At 47.1% G+C, this 26,789-nt stretch overlaps 1 protein-coding gene across 1 annotated transcript in view; it reads left to right on the top strand.

Annotated features, from left to right (window-relative positions):
- Positions 1-26,789, top strand: part of HIBCH (3-hydroxyisobutyryl-CoA hydrolase) — a 56,650-nt gene that overhangs the window by 21,596 nt on the left and 8,265 nt on the right. The window contains exons 7-10 of the mRNA XM_056861232.1: positions 17,459-17,537; positions 19,303-19,448; positions 19,846-19,932; positions 25,467-25,525. Coding sequence (XP_056717210.1) covers positions 17,459-17,537; positions 19,303-19,448; positions 19,846-19,932; positions 25,467-25,525 — 371 coding nt within the window. The remainder of the gene's footprint in view (positions 1-17,458; positions 17,538-19,302; positions 19,449-19,845; positions 19,933-25,466; positions 25,526-26,789) is intronic.

The following is a 26,789-nucleotide window of genomic DNA, read 5'->3' as shown; positions in this document are numbered from 1 at the left end:
ATAAAACAGGATTACACAAACTGGCCGGTCTATAAAAGCATTAAAATAACATTGTCAGTAACGTTATCTAGGAACACGTATGAGCTGTCCGCATATCCTTGGTACAACTAGCAGGTATCTGGCTACTTGTTGAGTAATAAAAGAATTTCTATCCGATAAAAGATACACCACCGACTGCTGATCTGAGAAACTCTGAGCGTTCGACAACAGAGGTCTGATATAAACATTCCTCGGCCTCAAGTAAAACTCACAGAGCAATAACACATGAATTAAGTGATCCAGTATCCCAACCATACATGGACAACACCTGTCGCTGAGAGGAATTCTCTTGTATCTTCCATATAAAATTGCTGATGAATAAAGTATATAGTTGGCAAGAAAATAGCCCCCCTCCCCGCTTTTAGCAGGGAAAAGGTTTTTGCTGAGCTTAACAGGGCAGAATGATGTTTGTCAAGCCAACGAACAATGAGTCCCGGTACTCATTATGTGAGCTCAATGGAAGCCGCAAATCAGCACGTGGATCAGTTGACCGAATGACCGCCGAACTTGGGTGAACAGATCAGCAGTTTCTTTGTCATGAGTAGTGCATCAGCTCTAAAGACCTATGCAAACACATTTTGCAGTGCACCCCTCCCCCACTTGGTTTGGCCTTGGCGTGACGATCCTACATTTCTCTTATAGAAAACAGGAGTGCAGTAACCTGCCAATGCATAATGGAGACGTAAACAGCCTTGCTAGGATACAGGGGAAAGAGGACGGTGCTGCCATTTCGCTTGCCAGAGGGGTGTAGTGGTTTGGAGCGGTGGACTCTGATCTGGAGAAGCGGGTTTGATTCCCCACTCCTCCTCATGAGTAGCGGAGGCTAATCTGGTGAACTGAATTGGTTTCCCCACTCCTACACACGAAGCCAGCTGGGTGTCCTTGGGCTTGTCACAACTCTTAGAGCTGTCTTAGCCTCACCTACCTCACAGGGTGTCTGTTGCGGGGAGGGGAAGGGAAGGTGATTGGTAAGCCAGTTTGATTCTCCCTTAAGAAGAAGAAGAAGAGTTGGTTTTTATATGCTGACTTTCTCTGCCACTTAAGGGAGACTCAAACTGGCTTACAATCACTTTCCCTTCCCCTCCCCACAACAGACACCCTGTGAGGTAGGCGGGGCTGAGAGAGCTCTAAAAGAACTGTAACTTTGCCCAAGATCACGTAGCTGGCTTTGTGTGTAGGAGTGGGGATACCAACCCGGTTCACCTGATTAGCCTCCGCCGCTCATATGGATGAGTAGGGAATCAATCCCGGTTCTCCAGATTAGAGTCCACCGCTCTTAACCACTACACTGTCAGAATATTCAGTACTGACCTTGATGGATCAGTGATCTGATTCAGTGTAAGGCCATTTATGCATGGGCGGTTTTGCCTTGGATTTGCTGCTCTTTCCCCATTCGAATTCTCAAATATCTGCATGGGGACTTACTGTTGAGTTTTGAGAATTTGGATGGAGAAAATGTGCGTCTAAAGAGTGGCAAATCCAAGGCAAAACCTCCCATGTATAAATGGCCTAAGGCAACTTCATGTATGTTTGTGTTCTTGGGTGGTTGATAAACCCCGTAAGTAAACAAGCAATGCGCAGTGCTTTTATGGTGCACAGTCACAAAGCAATTACAGTCCACATGAAGTCAGCTGACTGAGAAGTGTAACTGTGCTTAAAATGGCACTGATAATCCTTAATTTTCTGTGTGTTTGTGAAAAACGGAGCCTGCGTCCTGGAGGATTTTAACAATATAGTCAGCATGGTGTAGTGGTTAAGAGCGGTGGTTTGGAGCGATGGAGTATGATCTGGGGAACAGGGTTCGATTCCCCACTCCTCCACGTGAGCGGCAGAGGCTAATCTGGTGAACTGGGTTGGTTTCCCCACTCCTCCACATGAAGCCAGCTGGGTGACCTTGGGCTAGTCACACTCAGCCCCACCTACCTCTGTTGTGGGGAGGGGAAGGGAAGGTGATTGTAAGCCCCCTCCTCCTCTTCTTCTTGTCTGACATTACCTGATGGACAATGTCTTTCAGATACAATAATAATCAAACCTATATTTGACTCCTCACTCAAAAAAAGAAATTCTTGGGGACTCAGTGATGCACATGGTCCCAGGTTCAATCTTCCGGACCTCCAGTTAACAAAATTAAGTAGTTGGTGATGTGAAAGACCTCTGCCAGAGACCCTGGATAACTGCTGGAATTCCGAGGTCGTCTTTGCATGGCTGTTTCACTCGCCGTCACCCCTCCGATGACTTCGGGTCTTTGTTTGGATCATTCATGCCGTTTCCGACCGTCGGAGGTCACCTCGGTCTCCCCCTGTCTTTCCCCGCATTTTGCCCATGTTTTCAGGGCCCCTTTCTATCTCGAATTTGAAAATGCGGGCAAAACGCAGGGAAATGCAGGGGGAGAGCGAGGCGACCTTTGATGCTTGGAAACGGCACGCATAATCAACACAAAGGCCAGAAGTTGTCGGAGGGGTGACCGCGAGGGAAACAGCCATGCACAAAAGGCCCAGGTAGACAACACTGACCTTGCTGGACTTTGGGGAGGGGCCGTGGCTCAGTGGTAGAGCATCTGCTTGGCATGCAAAAGGTCCCAGGTTCAATCCCCGACATCTCCAGTTAAAGGGACCAGGCAGGTAGGTGATGGGAAAGACCTCTGCCTGAGACCCTGGAGAGCTGCTGCCGGTCTGAGTAGACAATATTGACTTTGATGGACCAAGGGTCTGATTCAGTATAAGGCTGCTTCATGTGTTCCTGTGACTGATGATCTGATTCACTGTAAGGCAATTCACACGTTCATGAATTGCTCTCTGTTGTCCCGGGTAATATCAGCTCTTTAGTTTCTAGGTGATTGTGGTTTCTCCAAGGCAGTGACGAGCAGCAATTTAAAGACGGGAATCCTTTTGCTTTTCATACTTCCTGCCTCTTGTATAGAACAATCAATTATCCTATGAAAACCGCTTAACTGTTTCAGCCTCTCGTCGTCGTTTTGCACGAGCTGTGACTCATGCCGTAGAAGTGAAAAGTGGGGGATCCGGCGGTGGCAAGAGTTCTTCATTTACGCCTCGGTCTCTGGAGAAATGATTCCATTAGCAGTTCAGTTTGCCGAGCTGGGTGAAGCTGGCCGTCTGCTCGATACAAATTGTGCAGCAGTCTGAGCAGAACATCGTACCCTGAGCAATGACCGTGTGGCCAAAACCCACACCCTATCCCAGGTCTACGCAGTAATGACTTAGTCCAGAACGATAGACCACCAAACATAAAACTTCTGAAACCACCTTGAACGCCTGGGGGTTAAGGCTGCCAAATCCAAGCTGGGAAACTCCTGGAGATTTGGGGATGGAACCTGGGGAGGACAGGGACCTCAGTAAGGTACAGTGCCGTAGAGCATCCCTTTTCTCCTGGGGGAGTGATAAGGTTGCCAGCTCCCCCCAACCACCGGCAGGTTCCCTACACCTACACACGAAGCCAGCTGGGTGACCTTGGGCCAGTCACACTCTCTCAGTCCCATCCACCTCACAGGGTGTCTGTTGGGGGGGAGGTGATTGTAAGCCAGTTTGAGTCTCCCTTAAGTGGTAGGGAAACCAACTCTTCTTCTTCCTAGAGGCCCCTGGTTGGCCACGGTGTGAACAGACTACTGGACTTGATGGGCCTTGGTCTGATCCAGCATGGCCTTTCTTATGTTTGTATGTTTCTTCCCACAAAACAGTCTCTCTGCACATGCAGACTTTCTACTCTGTGTGCAAGCTGTTGAATTTGAAGTACGTGTACGTGACTTCCTTCCTCCAGCACACGGCTAGTTCATTGCATTAACTAGGCTATGAGATTCACCGTTCGATGTATGTGGTAATTGGAAAAATGAGCACAATTGTTTTCCAGTAACGAGCTAATTACATTTTTAAAATTGAATCGCTGCTGCTGTATTTTAGAAGGAAAAACCCTGATCCAGATTTCAGACAAGGAAAGTTTTCTCCACATTTGTTCTAAATCAGACGCTGGACTAACGTCCAGCTGACCCAGACGGCTTTGAGTTCAGGCACCGGTTCAGCAAGCTCTGTTTGCGTAGGAATGACATCATTCTGGGATTATGTGAACTCCACCATGAGTTATAAAATGGTTAGAATGGGTTGGCCAAGTGTGCAAAAGTAATAATTTGCTGTGCTGATGTTTTTACGTTGTTATAAACAATAAAGACATCACAAAATACTGATAATATATTGGTAATCGTGCATTCTTGGGTACCTGTGGTCCCATTTCTACTTATTTTATCATCTAAGGACATTAAAAAAAATATCTCTAGAGAGAGAGAGAGTGTGGTATAGTGGTTAAGAGCCATAGTTTTGAGCGGTGGACTGTGATCTGGAGAACCGGGTTTGCCTCCCCTCTCCTACAAATGAGCAGTGGATGCTAATCTGGTGAACTGGGCTGGTTTCCCCACTCCTCCACACGAAGCCAACTAGGTGACCTCGAGCTAGTCACAGTTCTCTCTGAACTCTCTCAGCCTCATCTACCTCACAGGGTGTCTGTTGTGGGGAGGGGAAGGGAAGGTGATTGTAAGCCGGTTTGATTCTTCCTTAAATGGTAGAGAAAGTCAGCATATAAAAACCAACTCTTCTTCTTCTCCTTCTCCTCCTTCTCCTTTTCCTTCTCCTCCTCCTCCTCAGTATTTTGTTGGTCATCATAGCTGTCTCTGTATGTTAAGTGCCATCAAGTCGCTTCCGACACACGGTGACCCTATGAATCAATGTCCTATCCTTAACAGCCTTGCTCAGGTCTTGCAAACTGAGGGCTGTGGCTTCCTTTATAGAGTCAATCCATCTCTTGTTGAGACTTCCTCTTTTCCTGATGCCTTCAGCTTTTTCTAGCGTTATTGTCTTTTCCAGTGACTCTTGTCTTATGTGACCAAAGTACGATAGCCTCAGTTGAGTCATTTTAGCTTCTAGGGTCAGTTCAGGCTTGATTTGATCTATAACCCACTGATTTATATTTTTGGCAGTCCGCGGTATCTGTAACACTCTCCTCCAACACCACATGTAAAATAGCTCTGAAGAAAATATTTTCAGTCCCCCAGGTCAGGGTACGCTCCAGAAATTTCTGAAATGCTGCTGACTGCTTGGTTATTAAAATGACTTATGTACAAGCAATGGGGTGTCAACAGGGAGCATTCAGTTCGAGGAACAAAAGGATCCATTCCAGAAGAACGATGAAAAGACCAAAGCAATGTTGTATTCCCCCCCCTTTTTTTGGGGGGGGGGAAAGCTGGGGACGTCCTCTGAATAACTGGTACAAAGCAAACTTTCTGAGAGGAACAGAACATTTAAATTACCGAATGAAGGAAGTTTTTATAGCGCAAATATTTATTGTTTAATAATAACCCTTTAATGTCCCAAGTGGCAGATTTGGGCTAGGAGCACGGAATGAAGCAGGAGAACGCCTCGTAGAATTCTGTGAAGACAACAATCTGTTCATTGCAAACACATGTTTCAGGCAACCAAACAGACGATTGTATACATGGACATCACCAGATGGCCAGTATAGAAATCAAATAGATTATATAATTGGAAGCAGAAGATGGAGAAGCTCTATTCTCTTGGCCACAACAAGACCAGGAGCCGACTGCAGTACAGATCATGAATTGTTAATATCGAATATCAAGATAAAGCTTAAGAAAAATACCAAAACATTCATAGCACCAAAATACAATCTAAGCAATATTCCGGAAGAGTTTAAGACCATGTAAGGCACAGATTTGCATTACTGAGTTCAAGTGAATGTAAACCTGAAGAACTATGGGTGGTAACTAGAGATATTATCAAGGAAGAATGTGCAAAGACTATTCCTGTAGCCGAAAGAAAAGAAAAACCTCTATGGATGTCTGAGGAAACTCTTAAAATTGCCAGAGATAGACGAGAAACAAAAGTAGAAGGTGATAGAAATAAAATCAAAAGTCTAAGTGCAACGTTCCAGCGACTCACACGTAGAGACAAAGAGACCTATTATAATAACTAGTGTAAAGAAATAGAAGAGAACAACAAAAAAGGAAGAACAAGAGATCTGTTCCACAAGATCCAAGAAATCAAAGGGAAATTTAAAGCATGGTTAGGCATGCTGAAAGATCAGCATGGAAATATATTAACTGAACAGGACAAAATAAAGAAAAGGTGGGAACAATACACTGAAGAACTATTTATGAAAGGATAAAAGATTTTTTCCAAGAAGAATCTTTTGAAGAAGAACCTACAATTTTAGAAAGTGACGTGAAAGCTGCATTGAGAGCAATCGGGAGAAACAAATCACCAGGAGCAGATGGGATATCAGTAGAGCTATTCCAAGCCACAGAAACGGAGTCCATCAAAATCTTGACAAGAATATGCCAACAGATATGGAAAACAAAACAATGGCCCACAGACTGAAAACGATCCATTTACATTCCAATTCCCAAGAAAGGAGACATCAAAGATTGCAGCAACTATCGGACCATCGCATTAATTTCTCATGCAAGTAAAGTGATGCTCAAAATCTTACAGCAAAGGCTGTATGGAACGAGAAATGCCTGATGTTCAAGCTGGTTTCAGAAAAGAGAGAGGTACTAGAGATCATATTGCAAATATACGCTGGTTACTGGAGAGAATTTCAGAAGAAAATCAGCTTGTGTTTCATAGATTACAGCAAAGCTTTTGACTGTGTGGATCATGAAAAGCTATGGCTGGTTTTAAAGGAAATGGGTGTGCCACTACATCTGATCGTTTTAATGTGCAACCTGTACTCTGGACAAGAGGCCACAGTTAGACAGAATATGGAGAAACGGAATGGTTTCCAATTGGCAAAGGTGTCAGACAAGGATGTATTTTATCTCCCTATCTCTTCAATCTATATGCAGAACATATAATTAGGAAAGCTGGATTAGATTTAGATGAAGGTGGAGTGAAAATTGGAGGGAGGAACATTAATAATTTGAGATATGCTGATGACACTACATTATTGGCAGAAAATAGTGAAGATTTGAAATGACTACTGCTAAAAGTTAAAAGAGAAAGTGCCAAAGCAGGACTACAGCTGAATATCAAGAAAACACAAGTAATGACTACAGGAGAATTGAAAATGAGGAAATTGAAATTGTTCAAGACTTTCTATTCCTTTGCTCCACCATCAACTAAAAGGGAGACTGCAGCCAAGAAATCAGAAGGAGATTGAGGCTGGGAAGGGCAGCCATGAAGGAGCTAGAAAAGATTTTGAAGTGTAAGGATGTGTCACTGGCCACCAAGACTAGATTAATTCATGCCATCGTATTCCCTATTACTATGTATGGGTGTGAAAGCTGGACAGTGAAGAAAGCTGATAGAAAGAAAGTAGATTCCTTTGAAATGTGGTGCTGGAGGAGAGTGTTATGGATTCCTTGGACTGCCAAAAAAACAAATCAGTGGGTTATAGATCAAATCAAGCCTGAACTGACCCTAGAAGCTAAAATGATAAACTGAGGCTGTCGTATTTTGGTCACGTCATGAGACGACAAGAGTCACTGGAAAAGACAGTCATGCTAGGAAAAGTTGAGGGCAGCAGGAAAATAGGAAGACCCAACAAGAGATGGATTGACTCAATAAAGGGAGCCACAGCCTTCAATTTGCAAGATCTGAGCAAGGCTGTCAAAGATAGGACATTTTGGAGGACTTTCATTCATAGGGTCGCCATGAGTCGAAAGCGACTTGACGGCACTTAACACACACACACACACACACACACACACAATGTCCCAAAGTAAGTGGGATAAAAGTTATGTTGGCAATCGTCTTATAAATTATGGAACTCCTTACGTCCTTGGAACTTATTTAAGGGCCTGTGAGTTTTTGGGAGCTTTTCCATTTGAGTCGGGTTTGGGCGTTCAAGGATCCTCTTGTGTGTCGGGTGGAAGGGGGAAAATATTTTAATGTTTTATGTATGTATTTAATGTTTTATGTATATATTTTGTATTGTAAATATGAAACTTGGGGAACTCTGACCAGTAGATTTAAAGATTTTTTTCAGGAGGCCAATGAAAAATATCAGAAAACTCTGGCTAGGTCTCAGGACGTGACGGAGTAAATGAGCAAATTTAAGCATCATTTCCGTCATTTGTTGGTAAAGCACGGCATATGCCACAATGCAGGTAGAAATGTCAAAAATCAGCTTTGCAAGGCAATAATTTCCGACATTCACTGGTACAGTTCAACTCTCAATAAACGACTGCTGTCAGTAAATAACCCAATTTCCTCGTTTCTTTTAGTCAGCCTTTATCAGGACAGACGTAGGTTCTTGCATGTATTCTGTAGTTAGCTTGCAAAAATGCCCCATTATCTAGGATAATACTGTACTTAAAATGCTATTTTTAAAGAGTTCTCCTTTTATATAAGCCTCTACTTATCTGCTCCCCTAGGTTAGTTCCTCCGCAGTTATGGATTTCCATTTTCTTTAGAGGCACGGATACTGGAGTAGTGGAAAGGGTTGCCAGTTCCAGGTTGGGAAATTCCTGGTGATTTTGGGGGTGGAGCCTGAGGACGGCGGGGTTTGGGGAGGGACTTCAGTGGGGTACAATGCCATAGAGCCCACCTTCCAAAGCGGCCATTTTCTCCAGGGGCACTGATCTCTGTCGCCTGGAGATCACTTGTAATTGCAGGAGATCTCCAGCCACCACTGGGAGATTCAGGAGAAGTACTGTCAAAGTTGGTATTGTCAGACAGAGTTGCCAGGCACAGACTGGCAGCCAATGGGAGTGTTGTGGGCAGGGACATGGGTGGAGCTGTGTCATCCTCTGCGCCACTATATCACTTCTCTAGAAAACACGGGAGTGACGTAGGGTCGCTCCAGGAATCACTGGGAACTCTATGGTGAAACCATAGAGTTTCCGGCGATTCCTAGAGCTACCATCTGTCACTTCTGGGTTTTCCTTGGAAGTGACATACGAGCACAGAGGATTCCAACTAAAAAAAAAAAAGTAAAATTCTCCCACTGCCAGCGTGGTGCAGTGGTTAAGAACAGTGGTTTGGAGCGGTGGACTTTAATCGGGAGAACTGGGTTTGATTCCCCACTCCTCCACATGAGCGGCGGAGGATAATCTGGTGAACTGGATTTGTTTCCCCACTCCTACACAGGAAGCCAGCTGGGTGACCTTGGACTAGTCACAGTTCTCTTAGAGCTCTCTCAGCCCCACCTACTTCACAGGGTGTCTGTTGTGGGGAGCGGAAGGAAAGGTGATTGTAAGCCGGTTTGATTCTCCCTTAAGTGGTAGAGTAGTAGGCATATGAAGACCAACTCTTCTTCTTCTTCCTCTTCCTCTTCCTCCTCTTCTTCTTCTTCTTCTTCCTCCTCCTCCTCTTCCTTCTCTTCTTCTTTACGTGGAGTGGTGGTGAGCAAGATCAATTGCCAGCAGGAGGCATCCCCATTGTCAGAGCAGGAGTGCAAGCTGCATTACCTAAATTCGGGATGAATCTGGGACGTTGCTGGGAACATTCTGACACCACCCAGGCTGGAGTGTGTTCCTGGGGTTGGGCTTTCAGGGTGGTTGATTAAGGGCAGGGCAGGCAGTGATCAAACAGCCAGTGTGGCCTCTCTCTTATCTGGTTTCCATGGCACCTGCCATCAGGGTAGCAAATAATGAACCAGTTTGCTTCCAGCCCTGGGAAACGTAGCTGCAGCAGCGTGTGAAACACTTGGAAGGTAGGAGGAGACATGGTTCAGTGTCAGAGCATTTGCTTGGCATGCAGATGGCCCCAGGTTCAGTCCCCAGCATCTCCAGGTAAAAGGACCAGGTGAGAAGTGATTTGAAAGACCTCCACCTGAGACCTTGGCAAGCCACTGCAGTCTGATACAATACTGACCTTGATGGACCGATGGTCTGATTCAACATAAGAAGAAGAGCTGGCTTTTATACCCTGCTTTTCTCAATCTCAAGGAGTCTCAAACCGGCTTACAATCACCTTCCCTTCCTCTTCCCGCAACAGACTCCTTGTGAGGTTGATGGGGCTGAGTGAGTTCAGGAGAGAACTGTGACTGGTTAAGGTCACCCAGCGGGCTTCATGTGGAGGAGTGGGGAATCGAACCCGGTTCTCCAGATTAGAGTCCGCCGCTCTTAACCACTACACCACACTGCATGAAGGTGTTTGTTGATGTCTCTGACTTAACAGTGCAGTCCTACACCGTCTGTGTAGGACGGTACCATAAGGCATTTAAATTGGGACGGTACCATAAGGCATTTAAAATCTCGATATCTAACACAGCCTGCTTTCCCTCAGTGAATGTCAGCAACAGAAGCATGACCAGACTCATCTGAGGCAGTTGCCCTCCCAGCCACAATAAAGCCCTTTACATAGAAACAAGACAGCCAGCATGATGTAGTGGTTAAGAGTGGCGGACTCTAATCTGGAGAACTGGGTTCGATTCCCCACTCCTCCACATGAAGCCTGCTGGGTGATCTTGGGCCAGTCACGGCTCTCTCAGAACTCTTGAAGGACTTGAAGGGCTGTCATATAGAGGAGGGTGCCGAGCTGTTTTCGGTTGCCCCAGAAGGTCGGACCAGAACCAAGGGGTTGAAATTGAATCAAAAGAGTTTCCGTCTAGACGTTAGGAAGAATTTTGTAACAGTTAGAGCGGTTCCTCAGTGGAACAGGCTTCCTCAGGAGGTGGTGAGCTCTCCTTCCCTGGAGGTTTTCAAGCAGAGGCTAGACAGCCATCTGTCAGCAATGCTGAGTCTATGACCTTAGGTAGTTCATGAGAGGGAGGGCATCTTGGGCATCTTCTGGGCATGGAGTAGGGGTCACTGGGGGTGTGTGGGGGAGGTATTTGTGAATTTCCTGCATTGTGCAGGGGGTTGGACTAGATGACCCTGGTGGTCTCTTCCAACTCTATGATTCTGTGATTCTCTGATTCTCTCAGGCCACGTGGAGGCAGGCAATGTTAAACCACCTCTGAACGTCTCTTGAAAACCCTACCTGCAGGGTCACGTGAGTCAGCTGTGACTTGACGGCACTTTAAACCACCCCATAGAAACAAGGGTGACATTTTGCCATTGACTAAATGCACTCAGTTTTCCAGGAAGTGTCAGAATTTCCTTCTGGCTGCTTGCCTCTTACAACTTTAATTACGTGTCAACATTTATCGCGATGATAATTGCAGGCTTTCAGGGAAGGAGGTGGCTCGCAGTGTACCGTAGTCTAGAACAGAATGGAAAATGGAAAGTTCCGGCAAGTCGCAGCCAACTTTTGGCAATCCCGTAGGGTTTTCAGGGTAAGAGCCAACAGTGGCGGTTTGCCACTGCCTCTGCACAGCAGCCCTGGACTTCCTTGGTGGTCTCCCACCCAAGAACTAACCATGGCTGATCCGGCTTAAGTTCTGAGATCTGATGAGATCAGGCTAGCCTGGGCCAACCAGCTCAGGATGCCATAGTACATAAAAGGTAGTCCCCTGTGCAAGCACCGGGTCATTACTGACCACCTCCATGGCTTCTTCAAAACTCAACTTTCGCTCCTTCTGACCGAGGCTCAAATGTACTGTTGATTTGCCTGTAAAAATAAATCGTAATTGCCCGAAGCATGTCCATGTAAGCTTGGGCGTGCACCAGTGAGATTGCCCAATCTGATTGAAGGGTAGACCTCGGTTCAGTTCCACACCCTGCCTTTCAAAGACTCCTTCCATTTCAAAGGTCATTTTTTGTGCCACACGAGAGCTTCCTGTTTCAAACTCTGAGCCTCGAAGGCAAGTGGAACTGGGAAAAGTTCCTCTTCATTTTTGCACCTGTATAAGTCGGCTGCGACTTGATGGCACTTTACACACACACACACACACACACACATCTGCCCTAGAGCCCCGTGGCGCAGAGTGGTAAAGCTGCAGTACTGCAGTCAAAAGCTCTGCTCCTGACCTGAGTTCGATCCCGACGGAAGTCAGTTTCAGGCAGCCGGCTCAAGGTCGACTCAGCCTTCCATCCTTTCCAGGTCGGTAAAATGAGTACCCGGCTTGCTGGGGGTAAAGGGGAGACGACTGGGGATTGAAGGCACTGGCAAACTACCCCGTAAACATAGTCTGCCTAGTAAAAGTCGGGATGTGACGTCACCCCATGGGTCAGGAATGACTTGGTGCTTGCTCAGGGGGACTACCTTTACCTTTTACCTGCCCCTGGATTTGATCCACGGAAGAGAGCCCCGTTCTCCATGTTCAGCCCTCACGCTGTGCGTTTTGCCAATTATTTTCCTCGCGTATCGCTTGGCACGCCGGGCTCCCTTCTAAATATAACCTTGAGCCACTTCAAACTGTTTAGCGCCTGAATAATGGAATGTGCTGTGTAAATTTAGAAACACATAGCACGGAGGTGGCGCTATCATGCAATGACTGGAAGAACGCAGACTAAAGACGCGCCGGTCGACTAACAGGGGCTTGGAGACGGAGTTCTGAGGCTGGATGACGCAGACAGACGAGGGTGTGTTCCCCCCCTCCTTATCAAACAGAAATCCACAACGTTAATTATTGGCAGGTTGCTTTTCCGTGTGTAATAAATGCCTTATCAGTTCTTGCAGCGCTGCAGTTGTAGCGTTTGGCAGTACTGATATCAAACATTTACACGTAGGGCCAAAGCTATAAAATGCACTTTCATAGAATCACAGAGCTGGAAGGGGCAATAGAGGCCATCTAGTCCAACCCCCTGCTCAATGCAGGAGCAGCCTAGAGCATCCCTGACAAGTGTTTGTCCAGCCTCTGCTTGAAGACTGCCAGTGAGGGGGAGCTCACCACCTCCCTTGGTGGCCGATTCCACTGTCGACCAACTCTAACTGTAACAAAAACTTTTTTCCTAATATCCAGTCGGGATAGGGTTGCCAACCTCCAGGTAGTAGCTGGAGATCTCCCACTATTACAACTGATCTCCAGCTGATAGAGATCAGCTCACCTGGAGAAAATGGCTGCTTGGCCAATTGGACTATATGGCATCGAAGTCCCTCCCCTCCCCAAACTCCACCCTTCTCAGGCTCCGCCTTAAAAACCTCCCGCCGGTGGCAAAGAGGGGCCTGGCAACCCTAAGTCGGGACCTTTCAGCTCACAATTTAAACCCAGCAGATTTTCGTCAGAGTGGGGATTGAAACCTTGAATTTCCCAGATTCTAACTACTACACCGCACTTCAAAAAAACCGGTCTAAAATCGATAAAATAATATTTATTTCGATCAACTAAGCCAGAAGTTACTGCCATCCAAAGCCAGATAAGCTGCTTTTTTGACCTCTCCCATTCCTGTTTATAGCGGCAAAAACACCCTGCTCAGTTTTTTCTGAATTTTCATTTTCAAAATAGAACGCAGTTCTTATCCTAAAATATGCCGGATGTATTGAGGCACATTAATCTCCTGTTCCATGATAGAGAGCGTCGGAGGTTGACCTGTGTACTATTTAGCAATAACGGCTGAGAATATTTAAAGCTGCATTGATTCAAGAAAGACCGACGCAGATCGGATCTCAGCAGATGCCACAGCGTGTTCCCCATCTGGCCTCCGCTTGCTGTTAAGCCCCTCAGCGTTTATCCTGGAGACAAATGCTGCAGTTAATTCTGTGGCACATCTCTGGTAATCTTAGTAAACTCCTAAGACCGAAAGCGCGGGATCAGTAAATGGCACGGTTGATTCATGTAAGATTGGTGGTTGATTATTTGACACGTTAAACACATGTAGGTAAAGGTAAAGGTCCCCTGTGCCAGCACCGGATCATACCTGACCCATGGGGTGACGTTACATCCCAACGTTTCCTAGGCAGACTTTGTTTATGGGGTGGTTTGCCAGTGCCTTCCCCTGTCATCTTCCCTTTACCCCCAGCAAGCTGGGTACTCGTTTTACTAACCTTGGAAGGATGGAACGCTGAGTCCACCTTGAGCCAGCTACCTGAAACCAACTTCTGTCGGGATCGAATTCAGGTCGTGAGCAGAGCTTGGACTGCAATACTGCAGCTTACCACTCTGCGCCACGACACTCTTTAAACACATGTAGCCACACGGAATAATTCTGGGGAGATTTCAGAGAGTGCAAAACATCAGACCTGCTCAAACAAGGTATAAGAATGTTGTAGTTGCAACTCAGTAATGTATTGAACACATCAAGAACACATGAACACATAAAGCTGCCTTCTACTGAATCAGACCCTTGGTCCATCAAAGTCAGTATTGTCTACTCAGACCAGCAGCGGCTCCTCAGGGTCTCAGGCAGATAGTCTTTCTCAGCACCTACTTGCCTAGTCTCTTTAACTGGAGATGCCAGGGATTGAACCTGGGATCTTCTGCATGCCAAGCAGATGCTCTGCCACTGAGCTATGGCCCTTCCCCATGTGACACATTGAATATGTGTCACTGGCAACCAAGATCAAGATAATTCATGCCATCGTATTCTCTATTACTATGTATGGGTGTGAAAGCTGGACAGTGACAAAGCTGACAGGAAGAAAGTAGATTTCTTAGAAATGTGGTGTTGGAGTACGGATATCGTGGACTGCCAAAAAAACAAATCAGTGGGTTATAGATCAAATCAACCCTGAACTCTCCCTTGAAGCTCAAATGACTAAACTGAGGCTGTTGTATTTTGGTCACATTAAGAGAAGACAAGAGCCACTGGAAAAGACAGTCATGCTAGGAAAAGTCGAAGGCAGCAGGAAAAGAGGAAGACCCAACAAGAGGTGGATTGACTAGAAAGTAAGCCACGGCCCTCAGTTTGCAAGACCAGAGCAAGGCTGTTAAAGATAGGACCTTTTGGAGGACATTGATTCATAGGGTCGCTATGAGTCCGAAGGGACTTGACAGCCCTTAACACACACGTGCGCACAATGTATTGAACACTTTGTGGGAATTGGAAAATTTACTTTTTAAAAATGCTATTGAAGAGGGATAAAGTTATACTTAATAATGGGTCCCCAACCTTTTTGAGCCTGCAGGCACCTTTGGAATTCCGACACAGTGTGGGTGGGCGCTGCCTCGAAATGGCTGCACAGAATGGCACCCAAAATCTCCAGGTTCTTCCCAACCCAGAGCTGCCAACCCTAGCAGCTGTCTTGATACGTAATTGCAGGTCCTGGCTGTTTGGACTGTCATCTTAGGAATGTATAGGTCCTTGGATAGGGTTGCCAGGTCCCTCTATCAGCTGGAGATCTTCTGCTAGTACCCGGAGGTTGACAACCCTATCCTTGGTGTACCTGGCGCGATACTGTCTCCTGAAACGGCTCTCGAGGGTCTTGTGGGAGGGGAGGAAGAGATCCGGCTCTTGCGCTTTTGTTATATCCTGTTGTTTTGTGAGTCTCGCGTGGTTTCCTCTGCTGGGGACCGATACTACAGGCTCTCAGCTCATTCATCATGCTGCCTCCTGGGATTCTCTTTAACTGGAGATGCCCTGGATCGAACATTTATCACGTGGTGTTCTGCCACTACGCTCTGCCCTTCTGTCTCATTATCAGATGGGCACTTGGACACCAGGGCTTTCCTTCGGGATGAGAATGTGAAACAACTGCTTCTCCCTCAACGGGGAGGGGGTGTGGCTCAGTGGTAGAGCATCGGTTTGGCATGCAGAAGGTCCCAGGTTCAATCCCTGGCATCTCCAGTTGAAGGGACTAGGCAAGTAGGTGATGTAAAAGACCTCGATGGACCAAGGGTCTGATTCAGTATAAGGCAGCTTCATGTGTTCGTGTGACTTTGTACTAGTTTACAACCCAAACATCTGGCATTTTTTGGGCATTGTCATCACTGTGTCCTGTGCGTTACCCCTGACATTTTTCAAAAATTATTGCAAGTGACTGGTTCCTGATAAGTCATTACAGTAGTTAGCCTCTATGACACATATTTGTTGGCATCTTTTATCAAACCGCAGTACATCAGAAATGCAAATTTCCTTTTGCCTTGAAAGCTTAAATGAGCCTGTGGTTGAACGAAGCGCTTGAAACAAGAGATCCTTCATCAGCATAAAATCGTTTTATGAATCCATAATATGCATTAGTGTTAAAATTGTAATACATTCATAAACGAATGAGTCTGATGTCTTTGTCTTGCATTTTAGCGTGGCCTGTTTTTTTTTTTTTCTTCACAAGTTGCGATAAACGGGCAACCCGGCATCATGCGACAGTAGCGGTCTTTCATGTACCCTGATACCCCAAACTCCAATAATACTGCCGCTTGACTATAATAGTGTTTTGTCATAGTGGAACTCTCCCCCCCCCCACCACTTATTTGCAGTATTGTTAACTGTCACTACATGTATTAGGTATGTGGTTCACCAGCATGGTGTAGTAGTTAAGAGCGATGGGGTTTAATCTGGAGAACCAGGTTCAGTTCCTGACTCTTCACACGCAGCCTGCTGGTTGACCTTGGGCTAGTCACAGTTCTCTCAGAACTCTCTCAGCCCACCTACCTCACAAGGGGCCTGTTGTGGGGAGGCGAAGGGAAGGAGATTGTAAGCCACTTTGAGACTCCTTTCGGTAGAGGAAAGTGGGATATAAAAACCAATTACTACTCCTCTTCCTCTTCCTCCTCCTCCTCTTCTTCTTCTTCTTCTTGAGTTAGAAAAAACGAAGTGACCGTTGATGCATCTTTGTCAGAATCGCCCATATTTTTCACCAGTAAATTTCTCGTTCAAGTTGCAAAATACGCGTATTGAAAAGGTTCTCATTTCTCGCCTGCCCAAAGGATGCATTTAGCTGGCAGCTCTGAAACGAGGCAACCCATATCCTGAAATGACCTGGCTTCCCCACGGAGACGCAGTGCTAGGGAACAGCCTCAGTGAATTAATTAAGCCTTTCCTTGTATTCTGAAAGTCAAGGCCCTGGCATCTCTATAGGGCAGAGATAGCCCGGTGCCAGGGGGATGTTATGCCATCTCCAGATTTCAGTTCTTGGGATGGTTTCTTGACAGCATCTTTTGCAAATGACTCATCAGAAATGGATGAAGAAGGAGAGTGACATCCTAGGTCATACTTCCGTAAATAAAAATGGATGCGGTGCGCAAAATGTCAGAAGTGGGGAAGGAGTTGACATTGGCTCCATAGCTGAAATTCATTCTTGGGTCAGTTGGGTCACAGGAGAAGTCAGTTAGAAGAAAAAGGGTAGGCCTGTGTGCATAACCCCTTCCATTTATCACCCGTCATTATATGTAATTTTTCTCTACCTTTTAAGGAGTCTCAAACTGGCTTACAATCACCTTCCCTTCCTTTCCCCACAACAGACACCTTGTGAGGTAGGCGGGCCTGAGAGAGTTCTGAGAGAACTGTGACTAGCCCAAGGTCACCCAGCAGGCTGTGTGTGAAGAGTCAGGAACTGAACCTGGTTCTTCAGATTAAACCCCACCGCTCTTAACCACTTAACCACTACACCATTCTGGTGAACCACAGAAATGTGTCTGTGCATGCAATATAAACATATTTATTATCATTTCTTCCTTTCTTTCCTTTTTTTGGCAGGGTGTCGGTTTGTCTGTCCACGGGCATTTCCGAGTCGCCACAGAGAAGACTGTGTTTGCTATGCCAGAGACAGCAATAGGTAAAGGCCAACTGTGCGGTTTCTGTTATTTTGAAGTAGAGAAGGCAGTGTGAGGGAAGAGGGTGCGCGCGCGAGAAAAAACAGGGTCTCACTTACCTATAACTGCTGTTCATCAAGTGGTCTTCTGTGCAAGTGCACAACCCTCCCTCCTTTCCCTGCTGTGTGCTAAAATGTCTCCAGGGAGGCGAAGGGAGAGCTGAAGAAGGAGTCTCCTCCACTTACGTAGTTGCGTGCCAGTTTGGGCAGGAAAATTGCGGCTCACGGCGGACGAGGGGAGTGCTTGACATGCCTGGGAAAGCACTGGGAATCTTTCCAATCTTCACCTTTGCAGCCGCCCTGCGCATGCGCATTCCCGTGTGGGCCTGCGCGGGAGCCACGAAGATGAACACCCAGATAGCTCAGGGAAGGGAAAGTATCGCTGATCCAAGAGAGAGGAGGGTGTCTTCTCTGCCTTCTCGCACGACCTCTTGCAGTTGCGCCGAGTTAGCCCCAGGGCCTGTGAAGGTGTTAACTCACCTTGCCTCAAATTCTGGTAAAACAGTTCCAGGCAGGGGGGTGTAAGGAGGCAGCTGTTTACTCCATCTGAAGAAGTAGAGGAGGAGTGACTGTGGCTCCGTGGTAGAGCCTCTGCTTGGCATGCAGAAGGTCCCAGGTTCAATCCTCGGCATCTCCAGTTAAAGGGACTAGGCAAGTAGGTGATGTGAAAGACCTCTGCCTGTGACCCTGGAGAGCCGCTGCCGGTCTGAATAGATGATACTGACTTTGATGGACCGAGGGTCTGATTCAGTATGAGGCAGCTTCATGAGGAGGAGGAGGAAAATTAAAGGAAAGCACGATTCGACTTTTAACTTGTAGCAAATAATATTTTGCACTGCCTCAGTGTATGCTCGTACTTTTCTAACAACGTAGGCGCACTCCTTCCAGTGCTCCATTCTGCAGAATCTAGCCTTATGGCCAAGAAGACCAGCAGGAAGGAAGTGCCAGAGTCCATTAGCCGGGAATGCCAATGCGGTGCCCGCCAAGTGCTTGAGAAAGTGGGTGGGGTCAAGAGAGGCTCCTGCCCAGCAGGGCTTCTGCTTGGCCAGTGGAGACCTCATTGTCTGTGCAAATTAAAATAACGTCATTTCGGTGGTAGCAAACGCTGCAGTGTTGATCTTATTCTCTTTCACTGTGCTCTTTCCCAGTGTGTTTTTAAACTTACTCCCTTTGTCCCCTGCACTGGGGCTTCCTTTGTAGTTGGTTCCAACTCCAAAGGCAGCCATTCTGTGGTCGGTTCCCTCTCCCATGGCAGCCATTTTGTGGTCTGCTGCAACTCCAATGGCAGCCATTTTGTGGTCAGCTCCACCTCCCATGGCAGTCATTTTGTGGTCGGCTCCAACTCCCATGGTGGCCATTTTGCGGTCGGCTCCAACTCCCATGGCAGCCATTTTGTGGTTGGCTTCAACTCCAGTGGCGGCCATTTTGCAGTCGGCTCCAACTCCAATAGTGGCCATTTTGTGGTTGCACCCTCCAGCCTGTGTCAGAATTCCAAAAGGTTCTCCACCCACATGCTCAGAAAGGTTAGGGACCCCTTCCCTAAGCAAAACAAGGGAGCGTGAAGGGGCCACGGGGGGAAGACTGGAAAAGCAGGGCGAGGCGGTCCGTTCAGGCCGAAAGAGCCCGCTGGCAGGCACAGAGATTGTGTGAGGAAGAGCCAAGCGAGTAGGAAGTGTTGATTACTGGTGTTGCTGCCTTCGTAAACTTTGTCTTCTTCTTAAATTTACAGGTCTTTTCCCCGATGTAGGTGGAGGCTACTTCTTGCCCAGGCTGTCAGGGAAGACTGGATGTTTTCTTGCCCTGACTGGATTCAGGCTGAAAGGGAGAGATATTCAGCGAGCAGGAATCGCCACTCATTTTATAGAGGCGGAGAAGGTAAATTTAGCTGAGCGGGCGGCATAGTGTATTGAATAGAATGCAGACCCTAATGCGGGTGGGTGGGTAACAGGTGGTTTTCAAACCACCTCCTTAGCACTTTTTGGGCACCGTATGGGAAAGAAGAAAGGCAGGGTCTGGTGAGTGGGGCTGCCTTGGCTGGCCGTGGCCCAGATAAGAGCTCTCAAGGGGCTGGATTCAGCCCCCAGGCCATATGTTTGACACCCCCCTGCTCTAACCACTACACCGCACTGGCTCTCTGTGTGTTGGATCATGGCCTTGGGGTTCTGCAGCCTCATTAGAGCTCTTTCTGAGGAAAAGCAGTTGACTTTGTAGAATTCTCCTGTGCAAATAACTTTGGGGACTGGTTTTTACACTCTTTGACGCTTATCTGCAGGTGGCGGCCCTGGAAAAAGACTTGACCGAGCTGAAGTCTCCCTCTAAGGAAAATGTTGCTGATCTCCTGGATTCCTATCATACGAAGGTACCCGGGTAGCCAGCTTTTGTCCTGGACTTTGTAGCGGAGAACCTTTGGACAGCAACGGAGCCGGTGTGGTGTAGTGGTTAAGAGCAGTGGTTTGGAGTGGCGGACTCTGATCTGGAGAACCGGGTTGGTTTCCCCACTCCTACACATGAAGCCAGCTGGGTGACCTTGGGCTAGTCACAGTTCTCTCCGAGCTTTCTCAGCCCCACCTACCTCACAGGGTGTCTGTTGTGGGGAAGGGAAGGTAATTTAAGCCGGTTTGAGTCTCCCTTAAGTGGTAGAGAAAGTTGGCATATAAAAACCAATTCTCCTCCTCCTCCTCCTCTTTTTCTTGCTCTCGAAGTAGGCTTTCATAGAGCATGTAAAATGTGGCATGGTTGTTCGAGAGGGATGCATGAATTAAGGTGATTGTAAGCCGGTTTGATTCTTCCTTAAGTGGTGGAGAAAGTCGGCATATAAAAAACCAACTCTTCTTCTTCCTCCTCAGCCTTTGTAGATAAAAATGTGCCTGCCATGCGCATTTATTTCTTCTAGCTTCGAGTGCTGAAATATTACCTAGAACTTCCATCTATTTCCAGCTCATTTGTGCCGTTTTGTGTTCCATATCTAAAGATGGAGTAGGGGTTTTAAGGGATGATGTTCCGTGTTTTTCCTTAATCCTCCATTCTAAACCTAAACTACACGAGTGAATTTCACTTTTTTTTTTAAATACTCCCAAGATTGTTTCGGAGGCTGCAGCCAGGAATGTGCTTCTGTGTAGGAAAATGAATGAAAGCCATAGGCAAAGCTCCCCCCCCAACATGGTGCCCCTGGGTGCCATGGCATCTGCCAACACATTTTCTGGCACCTGTCAGTGATGTGGAGAGGCTGTGATTCAGTGTTAGAGCATCTGCTTGGCATGTAGAAGGTCCCCGGTTCAATCCCCAGCATCTCCAGTTAAAAGAACCAAGCAGTAGGTGGTGTGAAAGACCCCTGCCTGAGACCCTGGAGAGCCACTGCCAGTCTGAGTAGATGATACTGACCTTGATGGACCAATGGTGTGGAGGGGCTGTGGCTCCACTTTAGAGCCTCTGCTTGGCATGCAGAAGGTTCAATCCCTGGCATCTCCAGTTAAAGGGACTAGGCAAGTAGGTGCTGTGAAAGACCTCTGCCTGAAACTCTGGAGAGCCACTGCCTGTCTGAGTAGACAATACTGACTTTGATGGGCCAAGAGTCTGAGTCAATATAAGGCAGCTACATGTCCTCAATCGCACTTTCCCCTTTCCCCTGCAACCCTCTCTGCATCCCCCCCAATTTTGCTCCGTGGGGTGGGGGGAGGTTCCGCAGTGGCCTGCCAGCAGGAGACAACCCTGAATCCCACCCTATCTAGATATTCAAGGGGCTTTTTGTAAGCAAACTTATTAGTTTGATAAATGAAGGATACAATCGTATCCTGGTTTTTTTATAAGGAAAATACCTAGTCACAACGGCAGATATATTGGCTATTCACAGAACGTGTTACAGTAGATACAAATCCTCAGTTCAAAAGAAAATAGAAAAAACATGAAATAATGTGATGTCCTAAAGAACCCAAACAGATGGTGTTAAAATAAATGATCGGCGTCTGATAGGGAATGGAATGATTTATTTGTGCAATATGTTTTGTTGCAGCACTTGGGTTCGCAAACTCACTGGGCGTTTATGAGCCCATCCCTTCGGAATTTCATAGAATCCTAGAGTTGGATGGGGCCATAGAGGCCATCCAGTCCAACCCGGCTCAATTCAGGATCAGCCTAGAGCATCCCTGACAAGTGCTGGTCCAGCCTCTGCTTAAAGACTGCCAGTGAGGGGGAGCTCACCACCTCCATAGGAAACCGATTCAACTGTCAAACAACTTCCGTAACATGCAGCCGGGACCTTTCTGCCTGCCATTTAAACCCATTATTGTGAGTCCTATCCTCTGCTGCCAAGAGGAACAGCTCCCTGCCCTCCTCAAAGTGACGGCCCTTCAGATACTTAAAGAGAGCAGCCATGTCCCCCCTCAGCTTCCTCTTCTCCAGATGAAACATTCCCACCTCCTTCAGCCTTTCCTTGCAGGGCTCGGTCTCCAGGCCCCTGATCATCCTCGTCGCTCTCCTCTGTACCCACTCTATTCTGTCCACATCCTTTTTGAAGTGAGGCCTCCAGAACTGCACACAATACTCCAGGCGCGGCCTGACCAAAGCAGTGTATAGCGGAACTAGGACATTTTGCGATTTCAATCAGTACCTTTGGATGTAAAAGTGTGAGATGATTTTCTTCCTGGTACAGACAGTTGTTTTCAGCCATCCCGATATGCCTTGCAGTATACTTTCCAAAGAAAACAAAAATACTGACTGCTGCCAAAGATTATTTGCTTTTTTTTACCTTTGCGGAGTATTCCCACACGGGACTCCGTTTCCCATTTACAGAACTGCTAGAGTCACTTATGATCAATTAAAATGTGTCAGATGCTGTCTCCTATCCCTTTCTCTTTAAATATGCATGTTTTTTCAGTTCCGCAGATGGTTTCTTTGGGCAGAAAGGAAAGACAGCCGCAAGGAAAGAGAGCTAGGTTCAAGTCCCATAGAGCACCTTCAAGACCCAACGAGATTTTCAGGGTATGCTACGGGACTCGAATCTAGCTCTTCTACTGATGACCAGCATGGTGAACCCTCCTGAAACTGTCTTCAAGGGAAGAGCAGAGGTGTCAAACGTACAGCCTGTAGAGCGGGGAAGAGCCAGCATGGTGTAGTGGTTAACAATGGTGGTTAGGAGCGGTTGAGTCTGATCTGGAGAACCGGGTTTGATTCCCCACTCCTCCACATGAGCGGCGGAGGATAATCTGGTGAAGTGGATTTGTTCCCCCACTCCTACAACGAAGCCAGCTGGGTGACCTTGGGCAAGTCACACTCTCTCAGTCCCACCTACCTCACAGGGTGTCTGTTGTGGGGAGGGGAAGGGAAAGTGATTGTAAGCCGGTATGATTCTTCCTTAAGTGGTAGAGAAAGTCGGCATATAAAAACCAACTTCTTCTTCTTCAAACTTATGGCCCAGGGGCCGGATCCAGCCCCTTAAGAGCTCTTAGCCTGCCCGTGAGCTAGCCGAGGCAGCCAACCCCCCCACCCCTAGGCTGGCGAGGCATGGCCTGGCCCAACCAAGTGACATTTATGTCATATCCTGCCCTCCTAACAAATGAGTTTTACACCCCAGCCTTGTTTGTTTGCGCGCCTGCAGAAATTGGCCCTGTACTGAACATGTGTGTCTTTCAATCTTTGTCCCGCCTGGGCACTGCTCCCTTTCCTGAGGATCTGTGATAAGCAGGCGGCAGAAATATATTATTGGACTTAATTCCAACACTGCCACGGTAATAAATTTGCAGCAGAGGAGAAAGAGACGGAGCATCGTCGTTCGCACGCTGAGAGTTAATGAGCTGGAAGCTGTGAACAGGAAGGCGAGCAAATGCCAGGCGTTTGTGTCTGATCCACCCCGATGCGATTGTCGGGGAGACACATCCTCAGAGTTTCGCCCGAGCCCCTGTTGTGCCAGAAGGTCGTGGGGTGGGGGGGAGGGAGTTGTCACAAGCTACAGTTCAAAAGCTTCCTGTGATGCTGCTCTCTCAGCTGGCTGAAAATAGTCAATATGTGTCTCCCAGTGTATAGTTCTGGGCTGGTTATAAATAGGCAGGGAGGTTCATTGGTTAGGGGCTGGAGATTAGCATGGTGTAGTGGTTAAGAGCGGTGGTTTGGGGCTCTGGACTCTAATTTGGAGAACCACATTTGATTCCTCAATTCTCCATATGATCGGCGTTGAACTGGATTAAGAACATAAGAAAGGCCCTGCTGGATCAGACCAAGGCCCATCAAGTCCAGCAGTCCGTTCACACAGTGGCCAATCAGGTGCCTCTAGGAAGCCCACAAACAAGACGACTGCAGCAGCAGCATCCTGCCTGCGTTCCACCGCACCCAAAATAATAGGCATGCTCCTCTGAGAATAGGTATACAGCATGACTAATATCCATTCTAACTAACAGCCATGAATACCCCTCTCCTCCATGAATATGTCCACTCCCCTCTTAAAGCCCTCCAAGCTGGCAGCCATCACCACATCCTGGGGCAGGGAGTTCCACAATTTAACTATGCGTTGTGTGAAGAATTACTTCCTTTTATCTGTTTTGAATCTCTCACCCTCCAGCTTTAGCAGATGACCCCGTGTTCTAGTATTACGGGAGAACATAGTATTATGTTGGTTTCCATAGTATTATGGTTGGTTTCCCCATTCCTCTACATGAAGCCAGCTGGGTGACCTTGGGCTAGTCACAGTTCTCTCCAAACCTTTTGAGCCCCACCTACCTCACAGGGTGTCTGTTGTGGGGAGAGGAAGGGAAGGTGATTGTAAGCAGTTTGATTCTTCCTTAAGTGGTAGAGAAAGTCGGCCTATAAAAACTAACCTTCTTCTCTCATCTATGGAACTGTGAAAGGTAGAGGGGCCCTGCCCACCTTGACATCTGGCCACTTCGTTTGTTGTGTGTGATCTTTCTTTGCCCCAAGGAGCCCAGGGTGGCTCTTATGGGTCCCCCCTCCTCCATTTTATCCTCACAACAACCCTGTGTGGTAGGTTAGGCTGAGAGTGAGTGACCGACCCAGGAACACTTACAGTGCCGCCTGAAGAAGAGTTACACTCTACTGTGTCCATCAAGGGCATGCGTTGAACACATGAACACGTGAAGCTGCCTTATACAGAATCAGACCCTTGGTCCATCAAAGTCAATATTGTCTACTCAGACGGGCAGCAGCTCTTCAGGGTCTCAGGCAGGGGTCTTTCACATCACCTACCTGCCTGGTCCCTTTAACTAGAGATGCCGGGGCTTGAACCTGGGACCTTATGCATGCCAAGCAGATGCTCTACCACTGAGCCACGGCCCCTCTCCTCTGTCTTTCTTTGGCTCTGCTTGGTGGTGGTGGAACGTGCCATCAGGTCCTAGCCTAGTTATGGCCACCCCATAGGGTTTTCAAGGCAAGAGGCATTTGGAGGTGGTTGGCCATCGCCTGCCTCCGCGTTGACTGAAAGAGTTCGGAGAGAACTGTAACTGGCCCAAGGTCACCCAGTAGGTTTCGTGTGGAGGAGCAGGGAATCGAACCCGGTTCTCCAGATCAGAGTCTGCTGCTCTTAACCACTACCCCATGCTGGCTCTCTTGGCTTTGCTTAGGATGGCTCTATGAGTGAGCTTCATGGCAGGATCGGGATTTGAAGCCAGGTCTCCCTGGTCAGGGTCTGTCGCTCTAACCACTGTCCGCACTGACTCCCTACTGATGACACGGTGTATTTTTTTAATCTTCCTGAAAATGTGGCTGTGTTTTGGGGATGCCCTTGAATTATTTGAGCACAGACCAATATCTTAACTACTTCATAGAAATTCCATTTTCTCATGCTTTCTTAAAAGTACCACAGCAAATGACTGCTTTTGCTTGCATTTTCAGAATATGGGGGAGGAAACTACAGGGTTTTCTTCTTTTTTTGTTTTTCTTGGTCAACAGTGCAAACTTGATCAAGAAAAAGAGTTCATACTTGGTGAACACATGGACAAGATTAACAGGTATTGCCAATTGCTGTTGATTGTTTCATTCATTCTTTCTTGTGTATTTTATCCCCCCTTCCCTTCCCTTCCCTTCCTTCCTTCCTTGCCCTCAGCCCAAAGGCCCCTTGGTTTGCAGCATAAGACAGAGAAGCATATGACTGTATTAGAAATCTGCCAAAGGCAATATCAGTGGGATGGATTCTACCCCTAGCATCTCAATTCCCTGAGCAAAGTTTATTAATTTGCTAAAGCAATTATCCCCATTTTCCCTTTCAGCTCACATTTGGAGCTTTCCCGCGGTCAGAGCAGCTCGCAACAAAATTCCTCCAAATTAAGCGGCCCATCTAGTGGAAGAGGAGCCACCTTAATTGGAGGCAGGCTAGTTCGAGGACAGTTGGGTACACCCCATTATACAATAACTTAATTCATAAAATTTACCGTGCAATCCTGAAGGGGGTGGGTGGAGCCGCTGAGAAGCCTGTGCGACCCCACCACCGGCAGCTTACTCCAGTGGGGTGTGGTGGTTAAGAGCAGTGGTTTGGAGCGGTGGAATCTGATCTGGAGAACCGGATTTGATTCCTCACTCCTACACATAAGTGGCGGAGGCTAATCTGGTGAACTGGGTTGGTTTCCCCACTCCTACTCATGAAACCAGCTGGGTGACCTTGGGCAAGTCACAGCTCTCTTAGAGCTCTCTCAGCCTCACCTACCTCACAGGGTGTCTATTGTGGGGAGGGGAAGTGAAGGTGATTGTAAGCCAGTTTGATTCTGCCTTAAGTGGTAGAGAAAGTCAGCATATAAAAACCAACTCTTCTTCTTCTAAAACATAATAAAAACATAAACGTTATTTAAAAAAACACACCAAACCTGGTGTAAAAAACCCAGCGAGAGCATAACATCCTTAAAAAAGTCTCATAAAACTACTCGGGCTAGAAGCAGACCATAAAAGTGATATTAAAAGATCTACCTTTTATTTTAAATCCTGGGTAAATAGAAATGTTTTGGCCTGGTGCCTAAACAACAGTAGACAGGCGAAGTTCAAGGCAAGATTCTGTTAACAGCAAGGGTGTTGTGCTGGATCCGGTTCTTTTGTTAGAGAGACGTCCATGACGGTGAAAAATACTCCCCCCCCCCCAGCTACATCTAGTTAGGAAGCTGGCTTCCTATCTGCAGATATAATATGTTTCTCAAACTTAAATACAAGCATACCTCAGAGATATTGCATGTTCGGTTCCACAATAAAGCAAGTCACGCAGGTTATTATTATTTTTGGTTTCCCAGT

Source organism: Euleptes europaea, chromosome 15 (assembly GCF_029931775.1).
Source record: "Euleptes europaea isolate rEulEur1 chromosome 15, rEulEur1.hap1, whole genome shotgun sequence".
Lineage (NCBI taxonomy): Eukaryota > Metazoa > Chordata > Lepidosauria > Squamata > Sphaerodactylidae > Euleptes > Euleptes europaea.
This window is presented reverse-complemented; position numbering and strand designations above follow the sequence as displayed.